This window comes from Trachypithecus francoisi, unplaced genomic scaffold (assembly GCF_009764315.1).
Source record: "Trachypithecus francoisi isolate TF-2019V2 unplaced genomic scaffold, Tfra_2.0 Lachesis_group2, whole genome shotgun sequence".
NCBI classification, from domain to species: Eukaryota; Metazoa; Chordata; class Mammalia; order Primates; family Cercopithecidae; genus Trachypithecus; species Trachypithecus francoisi.
This window is the reverse complement of record NW_022681465.1, coordinates 160,400,968-160,414,445: the sequence shown is the minus strand read 5'-3', so window position 1 is coordinate 160,414,445 and position 13,478 is coordinate 160,400,968. Positions and strand designations below refer to the sequence as shown.

The 13,478-nt window shown below is 36.6% G+C and overlaps 1 protein-coding gene across 1 annotated transcript in view; it reads right to left on the bottom strand.

Annotated features, from left to right (window-relative positions):
* The window catches only part of MEIKIN (meiotic kinetochore factor), a 146,723-nt gene that overhangs the window by 106,662 nt on the left and 26,583 nt on the right, over positions 1-13,478 (bottom strand). Inside the window, exons 7-8 of the mRNA XM_033181324.1 lie at positions 10,547-10,586; positions 5,191-5,255 (exon numbers count right to left, since the gene is read on the bottom strand). Coding sequence (XP_033037215.1) covers positions 5,191-5,255; positions 10,547-10,586 — 105 coding nt within the window. The remainder of the gene's footprint in view (positions 1-5,190; positions 5,256-10,546; positions 10,587-13,478) is intronic.

Below are 13,478 nucleotides of genomic sequence, written 5' to 3'. Positions count from 1 at the left end.
TGGTAGACTGGAGAAAAAAATGTGGTACACATACACCATGGAATGCTACGCAACCATACAAAAGAATATATCCTCAGCAGCAACACAGATACATCTGGAGGCCATTATCCTAAGCAAACTAATACAGGAACAGAAAACCAAATACTGCACAGTCTCACTTATAAGTGGGACCTAAACATTGGGTATATATGGACGGAAAGAAGGAACAACAGACACTGGGGCCTACTTGAGGGTGAGAGGAGGGTGACTATTGAAAAAATACCTATCAGGTACTATGCTTATTACATAGATGATGAAATAATCTGCTCACCAAACCACTGTGACACACAATTTATCTATGTAACAAATGAGATACGTGTATACCTGAATCTAAAATAAAAGATAAAAAATAATGAGGAATTTTAGAAACTAACAAACACATGAAAATTAAACAATATGCTCCTGAATGACTAGTAAGTCAATGAAGAATTAAGATGGAAACTGAAAATATTCTTGAAACAAATCATAATGGAAATACAACATACCAAAACCTACGGGATACAATGAAAGCAGTACTAACAGGGAAATTTACAGTTATAAATGTTTACATCAAAAATAATAAAAACATCAAATAAACAACCTAACAATGCATCTTAAAGAACTAAAAAAGAGCAAACCAAACCCAAAATTAGTAGAAGAAATAAAAAAGATCAGAGCAGAAACAAATGAATTTGAAAACAATACAAAAAAGCAATGAAACAAAAAACTGGTTTCTTGTAAAAAAAACTGACAAACCTGTAGCCAGACTAAGAAACAAGAGAGAAAACCCAATTAAACAAAGTCAGAGATTAAAAGGGAGACATTACAACTGATACCGCAGACATTCAAAGGATCATTAGTATCTACTATGAGCAACTACATCCAGTAGACATAAGCAATCTAGTGTGACTGAACCATGAAGCAATCCAAAACCTTGGGCTGGGCAGGTGGCTTACACCTGTAATCCCAGCACTTTGGGAGGATGAGGTGGGCGGATCACGAAGTCAGGAGTTCGAGACCAGCCTGACCAACATGGTGAAACCCTGTCTCTACTAAAAATACAAAAATTAGCCGGATGTGGTGGCATGCGCCTGTAATCTCAGCTTCTCAGGAGGCTGAGGCAAGAGAATCACTTGAATCCAGGAGTCAGAGGTTGCAGTGAGCTGAGATTGAGCCATTGCATTCCAGCCTGGGCAACAGAGTGAGACTCTGTCTCAAAATAAATAAATAAATAAAATAAATCCAAAACCTGAACAGGACAATAAAAGTAACAAGATTGAAGCTATAAAAAGTCTCCTGGTAAAGCAAAGTCCAGGACCTAGTGGCTTCACTGTTGAACTCTACCAAATATTTAAAGAAGACCTAATACTAATCCTACTCAAACTGTTCCAAAAAATAGAGGATGAGGGAGTACTGCCAAACTCATTCAATGCAATCAGTATTACCCTGATATGAACACCAAACAAAGACATATCAAAAAAAGAAAACTATAGGCCAATGTCTCTGATGAATATTGATGTAAAATTCCTCAACAAAATAATATCAAACTGAATTCAACAACTTATTAAACAGATCATTCTTCAAGACAAAGTGGGATTTACCCCAAGGATGCAAGGATGATTCAACATATGCAAATCAATCAATATGATACATCATATCAACAGAATAAAGGAAAAAACCATATGTTCATTCAAATTATGCTAGAAAATCATGTGATAAAATTCAACATCCCTTCATGATAAAAATTCTCAAAACACTAGGTACAGAAGGAACATACCTCAATATAATAAAAGCCAATATATGACAGACCTACAGCTAGTATCATACTAAATGGGGAAAAACTGAAAGCCTTTCTTTGTAAATCTGGAATAAGACACGATGCTCACTTTCACCATTATTATTCAACATAGTATCGGAAGTCTTAGCTAGAGCAGTCAGACAAGAGAAAGAAATAAAGGGCATCCAAATTGTAAAGGAAGAAGTCAAATTATCTTTCTTTGCAGATGACATGATCTTATAATTAAAAGAAAAACTAAAGATTCCATCAAAAAACTAGTAGATCTGATATATAAATTAGGAAAGTTACTGATACGAAATCAACATACAAAAATCAGTTGCATTTTCATATGCCAACTGTGAACAATCCGAAAAAGAAATCAAGAAAGTAATACCATTTACAAGAGCAACAAATAAACTAAAATATCTAGGGCTTAACCAAAAACCTGAAAGATCTCTACAATGAAAACTGTGAAACACTGACACAAGAAATTGAAGAAGACAGCAAAAAATTGGAAAGATATTTCATGTTCATGGACTGAAAGAATCAATATTGTTAATATGGCCACACAACCCAAAGCAATCTGTAGGTTTAATGCAATCCCTATCAAAATACCAATGAAATTCTTCCCACAAATAAAACAAAGTACTAAAATTTATATGGAACACAAAAGACCCAGAATAGTCAAAGCTATCCTGAGCAAAAATAACAAAACTGAGAAATCACATTACTTGACTTTAAATTATACTATGGCACTACAGTAACCCAAACAGCATGGTACTGACATAAAAAACAGACACATAGACCAAGGAATCAGAAAAGGGAACCCATAGATAAATCTGTACATCTACACTGAACTCATTTTTTCACAAAGGTGCCAAGGACATTCTTTGGGGAAGGGCGAATTTCTTTAATATTGTGCTTGGAAAACTGGATAGCTACATGGAAAAGAATGAAACTAGACCCTTGTCTGTTGCCATATGAAAAATCAAATTAAAATGGATTAAAAACTTTAAGACCTCAAACTATGAAACTACTACAAAAAAAAAAATTGGAGAAAGTCTCTAGGACATTGGGCTGGGCAATGATATCTTGAGTAATACCCCGCAAACACAGGCAACCAAAGCAAAATGACAAATGAGATTATATCAAATTAAAATGCTTCTGCACAGAAAAGGAAACAATCAATAAAGTGAAGAGACAACCCATAGAATGGGGGAAAATATTTGCAAACTACTTCACCTAATTAGGGATTAATAACCAGAATATATAAGGAGCTCACACAACTCTACAGGAAAAACAAAAATCTAATAATTCAATTAAAAATGAGCAAAAGACCTAAACAGACATTTCTCAAAAGAAGACATACAAGTGGCAAACAGGTATATGAAAAGGTGCTCAACATCATTGATCATCAGAGAAATGCAAATCAAAACTACAATGTCATATCATCTTACCCCAGTTAAAATGGCTTTTATCCAAAAGTCAGGCAATAACAGATGCTGGTGAGGATGTGGAGAAAAGGGAACCCTTGTATACTGTTGGTGGGAATGTAAATTAATATAACCACTATGGATAACTGTTGGGAGGTTCCTCAAAAACATAAAAACAGAGATATCATATGATCCAGCGATCCTACTGCTGAGTATATATGCAAACAAAAGGAAATCATTATATCAAAGAGGTATCTGCACTCCCACATTTGTTTCAGCACTATTCACAACAGCCAAGATTTGGAAACAACCTAAGTGTCCATCAACAGATGAATGGATAAAGAAAATGTGGTACATAAACACAATGGAGTACTATTCAGCCATAAAAAATAATGAGATCTTGTCATTTACAATAACATGACTGAGACTGAAGGTCATTATGATAAGTGAAATAAACCAGGCACAGAAGGACAAACATCGCTTGTTCTCACATATTTGTGGGATCTAAAATCAAAACAATTGAACTCATGGAGACAGAGAATAGAAGGATGGTTACCAGAGGCTGGGAAGGATAGTTGGGGAGGGGGAGTGGTTTGTAGGGAAGGTGGGGATGGTTAACGGGTACAAAAAAAATAGTTAGAAAGAATGAATAAGACCTAGTATTTGCTAGCACAACAATGTGACTGTAGTCAAAAATAATTTAATTATACATTTAAAAATAACTAAGAGTATAACTGTATTATTTGTAACACAAAGGATAAATGCTTGAGGGCATGCATACCCTACTTACCCTGATATGATTATTATGCATTGCATACCTGTATTAAAATATCTCATGTAAGCCATAAACATATATACCATCTACGTATCCACGAATGTTAATAAAATAATTTTAAAAAGAAATGTGTAAAGAAATCTCTAGAGTCAGAAGTGGCTTATTTAATTTTAAATTTTAAGTTACCATATAAAAGTAAGGATACAAAAACATACAGAATTCAAGAATCCCTTTTCTGCCCTACCACCAAGCTTTGTAAATATTTTCCACAGCTAAAGCGACACTTTTTATTGGGCAAAACCTAGGTAAAATCATGGTAGTTTTTGGTACACTTACCACTTTCTTTTTAATTAGTGCTCATCTGTTATTCACACATTCCCTTATTCTTTGATATGTAAAACAAATCCTTCTTCCAATGCTAACCCTCCGGGGTACAAGGTATTGCTCCTTCCAAGGATTTTGTGCTTTTACAAGATTGGTTTTCATCACTAGACTAATTTTGCTTAGAACAGAAAGTATATTAATTGTTTTATACATACAGTTCCTAACTTAATGTGTGGCATTTAGTAAATGCTCATTAAGATAACTTCTCAAAATGAAGATTATGCAAATATATATTCATACAAACATTTACAACCATCAACAGCAAAATCAGCAATTCTTCAAGTTTACTCTCAAATGGATGCCATAAAACTTGATGCAGGAAGCACAGAAAAATCTGAGATACAGCAGAGGTTAATAAGGATGTAAATGTCTTGCTAAATTTATCCTAATTGTAAACTACATAAGGGTTAATAATGTAAGACACTTTGCTGATCCCTTTATTTTTCAATCATTATGCATAACTACAATATATGTTTACTTATTGTTCTCTCCTACAACTGAAATCTACAAGGGGAGAAAAAGTGTATCACTTCCACTAGTATACATAACAATGTCTAGTATGGAGTTCATATTCATTAAATGTTTATTAAATGAATAAATGATTGATGCTGTGGGGATAGTTAAGACCCACTTTCTGATCCCACATATCTTCATTTCTTAAATACAACCAAGCTAAAAAGTATTCAGTTCACTGGGCTACTAACTTTGTTAATAATACATGTTGCAGGTAGCAAAAATAAATACAGAATCATGTAGTTTAACAGAAGTATTACAATTACTACAGAAAATAATTAGTTTCATACCTGATTCTGAATTTGAAGCACACTTTGCTTTTGGAGACACATTTTGATTTGCTACTGTCATCCCTCTATAACAAGAACAAACTAGTTAGTGGTATTTTCTAAATCTTTCAGTAACTTTCAAAAATCCTCAAATAATATTTAAAATAAAGATATTTATTTGTGATTATCCTGTGGGAAAATATACAGTTGCTGAGAAAAAATGTTACAGTATTTATATGAACAAATAGGTTAATAAAAAGGCAACATATTTATACATATATGAGTGTGAAGCAATATGTGTAGAGGACAGGGCATAGTGTTTAGAATAAGACAGACCCTGCTTTAAACCCCAGTTCCACTACTCACACTTGAGTGGCCTTTGGAAAGCTACGTAGCCTGTCTTGAGTCTTGGTTATCTTATTTATGCAAAAGGGATAGCAATCCTGTTTCCTAACATTCTTATGGAAAGAAATTTAAGACACATGACAGATTGATGATGATCATGATGATGATGATATCATTATTATTATCATCATTATTGAAAGAGGGTCTTGCTCTGTTACCCAGGGTAGACTGCAGTAAAAGATTTTTTTGAAATTAATATCCTGGGTTTTTTTTGTACTTCTACAAACTAGACCACCCCCAATTCTATCTAAATGTGTAGGAAAGGACTAGCTATCACAAAAGGAATAAATACCAAAGGATCAAAGCTCAGCCTTTGACCACAAAAATGGGATTTCTGAGTCCCTAGCAAGAAAATGCAGTTGAAAACCAAATGTGAGAAGGGGATATTCTAAATTTCTATACTGATTAATTGAATAGTTGAACTCAGTAAACAGAAACAATTTTATTCTTTCATATTTCCCTTTAAACGTATCCTGTCAAAATAGTACTTTCTTGCCCTGAATGAACTTCCAGGTAGATTTCTTTTTACTAATGCCTTTCTGGCATTCTCTTGTAATAAGTAGCTATTTTTAGGTAACACAAAGTTCAGTGTAATATTACAAATCCAAACTCTTCTTATGCAATTTAAATTTTTTCCTTTTCTCAGCTTGGGCATGATTTAGACTCAGAATATGCTGTGGGAAGAGCAACCACTATCGGTTTTGTCTCTGTTTCTTGTTCTTTTCCCTTGCCTATTTGGAAACTACACTTTGGTTTCCCCTGGCAGTGAATTATAGGAAAGGAGTTTTAGAAATGTACAGGAAAGGTCTTTTTCAATCTTGACCGAACAGTTATGTGCCATTGGTATCTCTGGGATATGACAGGTAATCAAATGTGGACTCTTTCAAACCTGAAGTATTCTGAAGGGTTCTTTGGAGGTTTACCTGTCACTGGAGCTCTACCTATCACTGGAGCTCTCTCACTTGCTGCTTTTTATCGTCTCCTCAGCTTTTGCCTTTGATGATAGAACCTCCAACTGCTTTTGAGTGAGGTTACTTCATCCTTTGCAGGAAGTCATATTGGGCATAATCTCTTTCAAGATGATCCATAATTAGTCCCGTTCTATGGAATCCATATTTGGCCTATTGGCATTATGCACAAATCTTTGTCATGTCAAACTCTGAAAGTATATCTAGCTTCCTCTTTATTCTGCCATTCCAAAGCACCTAACAGACCCTCTTGCCTTTAGACTTTTCAGGTATGAGTCAGAAACTAACTCCCAGGGACATATGTTGAACCTTCCAAATGGTTCTCTTGGAGCTTCCTTTCTTGTACTGAGGTGAGGGAGAAGTCTCCTCGCTCCATATGACACCAATAATAGCTCTTATCAAAGAAATATGTATTCTTGAACTTTTCATCTTTTTCTTAGCCTTTTCTTAGTTTGGAGATGAGTAATAAGCTAATGCTGGTAGAATTGGGTTTTGACCTCACCTTTTACAAACTCCACATAGATAATTCTACACAGAATAAGGAATGGGGGTACTTGTCAATGATTTGTTTTCATCAGTAAGGCAACTGTCCAAATTCTAAGAAAACATGAAAACCACATTTAACATTTTGCTACATTCCTCAAGTTCCTATTAACATATGTAAGTTAAAACACAACTACAGAATTCTACTATTAGCCATTGCTATGGTTTGAATGTTTGTCTCCTCCAAAATTCATGTTGAAATTTAATCCCCAATGTGGCAGTATTGAGAGACAGGGACTTTAAGAGGTGACTGGATCATAAGTGCTCTGCCTTCATAAATGGATTAAGCCATTCATGGATTAATGAAGTAATGGATTAATATGTTATCATGGGAATGGTATGATTGGCTTTACAAGAGGAAAAAGAGACACCTGAGCTACTATGTTCAGTCCTTCAGTCCCTTTGCTATGTGATGCCCTGTGCCACTTTGGGACTCTGCAGAGAGTCCCCACCAGCAAGAAGGCCCTCACTAACTGCAGCCCCTTGACCTTAGAATTCTTAGCCTCCATAACTGTAAGAAATAAATTCATAGCCAGGCATGGTGGCACATGCTTGTAGTCCTATTTACTCAGGAGGCTGACTGAGGCTGGAAGATCACTTGAACCCAGGAGTTTAAGGTTACAGTGAGCTATGATGGTGCCACTGCACTCCAGCCTGGGCAACAGAGTAAGACTCTGTTTCTAAAAAAAAAAAAAAGAAAGAAAGAAGAAAGAAAGGAAAGAAGGAAGGGAGGAAGAAGGATGGACAGACAGATGGAAGGAAAGAGAGAGAGAGGGAGGGAGGGAGGTGGAGAGAGAGAGGAAGAAAGAGAAAGAGAAGAAAAAGAAAAGAAAAAGAAAAAGGAAGGTGGTGGGGGAAGGGGAAGGGGAAGGAAATGAAAGGAAAGAAATTCTTTTTCTTTATAAATTACCCAGTTTCAGGTATTTTGTAATAAGCAACAGAAAACAGACTAAGACAACCATATGATACAGAAAAAGCTAAGGAAGTTAACAAAGATAGATCTCTCCTCCACACCTTCCAGTCGACAGCATTATTCCAAAGAGAAGTGGGGCAAAGACTTAGGAAACAAGCAGACAATGGGAGCTGACTTTTCTCCTCAAGGCCCAAATATGGAGACAGGGGTAATAAATGGGAGGATGACGTTAGAAGAGGTGAAGAGAAAGCCAAAAGGAGAGGGGGTATGTACTAACTCTCTGTTTAGAACTCTAGGAGATGTCCACACAGGGTGGAAACAACATTACAAGAAGAGCTGGGGATGTTTAGGCAGAGAGGGGGCATCAGTTAGCTCTCCTGAGATTCTCTTAATTCCTGGGCATTGAGAACAAGTTCTCAAGGTTCCGTACACCAAGAGCAATCAAGAAAGTGGCCAAATTCACAGCCAAAACACCTGGCATAGGAGTGTGGTGGTGAAGTGACTGTACTACAAAGGCTGTAGAAAGCCACCTAGTCAAAGTCTGGATACAGGACTTCAATGAGACTCAAAGGGTTTGGGAGAGCAACAAAACCCAAGGTGAGGTAAAATCAGCAATGGAGGACCTCGGGTCCTAAATAAGGCCTTAAGTTTATGAGCCAATGATTTTTTCAGTGGAGTCCAGACCTGGTATAGAACCAGTCTAGAAGCCTTGAAGCAAGAATCAGTAAAAATCCAGAGACAGTTATGGGATTCCAGATACCCTCAGATCCTAACCTTACCCTTTCCCCAGCACTGCTACAAGGCTACGTAAGGTCTGCCCCTATTCCTACACACTTACATTTAGGGTGACTATTTGTCCAAACTGGAACATTTCTGAGAGTACAAGGTACTCTATTAAGAATTATGTCAGAAAAACAGGCATATACTGAGACTGCCCAGGCAGATAAAGGGATATGATCGCCTACCAATATGCCATTCTTAGGACTATGGAATGGGGAGAACATCTAAGATTCAGCATTCACCCAAAAAGGACTTCTAACCAGAAGTAAGTTTAACTCATTATTTCCCAGCTAAATAGTAGAGAAGGGTGATGAGGGTTTAAGAGAAGTTTAGATGAGTTATTTTAAAAAATAAATGAAGCTGGCCGGGCACGGTGGCTCAAGCCTGTAATCCCAGCACTTTGGGAGGCCGAGACGGGCGGATCACGAGGTCAGGAGTTCGAGACCATCCTGGCTAACACGGTGAAACCCCGTCTCTACTAAAAAATACAAAAAAAAAAGCTAGCCGGGTGAGGTGTCTGGCGCCTGTAGTCCCAGCTACTCGGGAGGCTGAGGCAGGAGAATGGCGTAAACCCGGGAGGTGGAGCTTGCAGTGAGCTGAGATCCGGCCACTGCACTCCAGCCCGGGCGACAGCTCAAGACTCTGTCTCAAAAAAAAATAAAATAAAATAAAATAATAAAAAATAAAAAAAAATAAATGAAGCTATATTTTCTTTGCACATATAAGTGGTAGGTTTTATTTTTCAAAGAGAGGTCAGTATTTAGGTGAGACAGGAAATAGTCTCAGATACACATAATCAAGTGTTTTATTACATTTGCTCCATTTCAATACATAGACAACAGTCATTAAAGTGGATCTACAAAGAAGTTATAGCAACATAAATAAAACCCCCTTTCTCCATTAGCTACTATGTCAAAGTTGTAGGGGTTTTACTTTGTGAATGTGCTACTTAAATAAAGAGAATACCAGATGTCTAGTAGACAATAGGCGCTCAAATCTGGTATTATTATTATCCAAATACCATTCTATCCTCCTTAAGAATATATTATATTATAAATTGTGCAAGGAATTTTTTTAAGTGACTCCATCATCATCTCTGGTGACCTTAGTCATTTATATTTACAATTTTCACTGTCATTTACTGAAGGACAATTCACCCAAAAACAACAGTAAGAGATTTTATTTTCTTCAGAAAATTCTCACCATTTAGATACAGGAATATTTATAAAGAGGCTATCGTACTAACGCTACTCTCTTCTCACGCTACATACATTTCCCAAGGAGACAACTATGCCTTCAGTCCAGGACTTTTCCCTTGCTCTCTGGGCTGGGCCATCCAACTCATTGTTGGACACCTCCACTTCAAAGTGCTGTCGGTACCTCAGTGTTACCCCAACCCACTCCTGCTTTTTCATTTGTGTTCCCTCACCTAGTGAATAAGTTTTCATCCAATTTCCTAAGTTAGAGGGCTGAGGGCCAACTTGGATTTCGACTTCTTCCAATCTGTCATTAAAAACTATTGACTATCTCTCTTGAATTTTTCTCAAAATTTTCCTTTTTGCTATCATTGCTGAGGGCAGAGATTTTGTTTGTAATCAATTTTGTTCACTACTATATCTCTAGCAATTACAACAGTCCTGACACATAGTGAGTCCTCAACAAATAATAAATGAACACCTGAGTTTGTGGGCCAACAATCGTATTTGCTATATAACTATTATAACACAGGGTTTCAGAAGCTCAACAATTTTAAAATTTTAATTCTTACGTTTCTCTGTGGCATTTCTGATAGTCTTCTGAAGAGGTACCTAGGAAAGAAAATAAAAACAATCTATTAGAAATATAATTCGAAGACAAACCAGAGGCTAAAATTAGGTAAAAATGAGTATTTTCCCCCAAGTGCAGTTTATTTTTATAACTTTTTAAATATTGTTTTTTTTGTCTGCCACTTAAATTAGGTAAAAATATTTTCAAAATATCAAAGTAAAAAAATGTTGCAAAATGTTATGAGATACAGGAATCTCTCCCTTGTATTTGAATAGTTCTTTATAATTTTTGAAGTCTTTTTACATGTATTATCTTACTGGATTCTTACAACAATCCTGTCAGGTAAATATATCAATTTATTATCCCCATTTTACATATAAGAAAAAACAACTGGTCGGATTACAAAACTAGGCTGGGTACAGTGGCTCACGCCTGTAATCCCAACACTTTGGGGAGCCAAAGCAGGTGGGTCACCTGAGGTCAGGCGTTCAAGACCAGCCTGGGCAACAAGGTGAAACCCCGTCTCTACTAAAAATACAACAATTAGCTGGCCGTGGTGGCACACGCCTGTAATCCCAGCTATTTGGGAGGCTGAGGCTCCAGAATTGCTTGAACCCAGGAAGTGGAGGCTGCAGTGAGCCGAGACTACGCCACTGCACTCCAGCCTGGGCAACAGAGTGATCCTCTGTCTCAAAAAAATAAAAAAATAGAAAACTAATAGTCAAATACTAGTCCAATACCAAATATATAGAAATGCATACTAGTAAATTGATTAGTCAAGAGAATTTCTGCCAGCCAACATTTGCTGCCTCAGGTACATTAAGATGTTAATAGGAATATAAAGAACCATGGGTATAGTTATCTAAAGAAATTAAAACCTTTAGTGACTTTGGTACTTTGCTTATGTTAGATTAGGATTTTTAAATCTCACAAATTAAAGAGGAGACAAAGTAAATGATGCCTTTAAGCATTTCCTCAAAGGGAGGTTCTCAAAACATATACAGGGGACCCTTATCATCTAGCATCTATTCTGTTTTTGCTGGTAAGAGTCGCCTCGTTTTTTTTCCCTGATGGTCCAGGCATAGCCTATAACTCAATACTGTGAGAGCCCTGCATCTCCCTGGACAAAGTGACTGGATCAGGGAAAGGCATATAAACTAATGAAGCCCATGTGTAAGGTCCAGGACTTCAGTTCAAATTGTTGGGAAAGAGAAGCACTTTTTTCAATGTATTTGAGGCTGTGAGTATGTAAGCCCAGAGCCAGCAAAAGTTGCTCCAAGAAGAGACTTGTCTCAGAGCATAACTGACATAGAGGGATCCTGAGCCAAGGGATAGAGAGGAATTGGATCCTACCGATATCATTTGAAACCCTGGATCAAATTGCCTATGTACCTGATTTATTGCTGAATTTTTCAGGTACATGTGGTAACAAATTCCCCTTTTAACCTAATACTGTTAGTTTTTTGACATTTGCAATGGACAAGAATCCTAACCAAAACATTTGCTAAAGAGACAGGCTGCTTCTTTGAGAACTTTATTTCAGCAAAGGAGTTGCCAAACTAAACATAAAACAGAAGACAAGGCCTTCAAACACTAGAAATACTGCCATCTAGACAGCTATCAACTTTCCAATAAAGGACCCCTAACTCAATGTTCTTTGACTAATATGACCCTTTCTTAGTGGCAGGCTCTAATAGATGGGCTGCCAATATCCATTCCTACTCCCCTTCTTCATTTTCCTTGCCTTCTACCACAATAGAGGATAGGAAAGCAAAATACTTGGTTTCTCAGCCTCCCTGGTGGTAGATAAATGCATGACCCAGTTCTGGCCAATAGACCAAAGTAGAAGTCAGCTGGGAATTTCTAGGAAAGCTTTTCTTCTTTCAATAAAAGGATACATGTGGCGCTACTCAGCCCTCTCTCATTCTTTCTACCAGGAACATGGCTGTGACACCTAGAGTTTAGCAACCACCTTGCAACTATGGGGTAACAAACCAACACACTTGGCTGTATGTTGACATAAGACCCTATGATCTTGATGATATTAGTGAGTTGCTACATAGCTCTGGGCTGGTATGGGAGAAACATAAACCCAATATAAATTTAAAAAATTTTGCATGACAAAAAATACCATGAACAAAAAGACAACCAAAAAACTGGGACAAAATATTCATAATACATACCACAGACAAAAGGCTAATATTCTTCAAATAAAAATGGCCCTTAAACATATGAAAAATGTTTAAACTCACATATAATTATGGAAATGCAAGTTAAAATAGCACAGAGATACTAATTGTCACCTTTGAGAGTAGCAAAATTTAAAAAGAAATGACAGCACATTCTGTTGGTAAGGATATGGGGAGACCAGCACTTTAACACACTGCTGTTTGGAATGCAAACTGTTATAATCCTTCTGGAGGAAAATTTGGCAATATCCAATAAAATGATAACCTTCTGACCCAGCTATCCTACCTCTGAAAATCTACCTTGAAGACACACTGCCAATAACATGAAAATATATATCATAAGTTTATTCATTGTGTGTTGTTTATAATGGCAAAATATTGGGGAAAAACGTAAATACCCAATATATAAGTATTTTTGAATAAACAAAAGTACATCCACAGAGTGGAGTACTATGCAGCTGTAAAAAATAAGAGGAAGATCTCTATGTAAACTGATGTGGAGTGATTTCTAGTACATACTGTTAGGTGGAAAAATCAAAGTGAAAGAAGAGTAGCTATATAGCACGGTACCCTTCATGTAACAAAGAAGAGGATATAAAGAAATACATTGATATCTCCTCATTTGTACAAAGAAACACAGGAAGGATAAGTCAAAAACTAAAAAGACCAGTTACCCACAGTGGGTAAGTGAGAAAGGGGTAGAAAGAAGAGAAGAATGGTAGCTGGAAGAAGGTGAAAGTGATA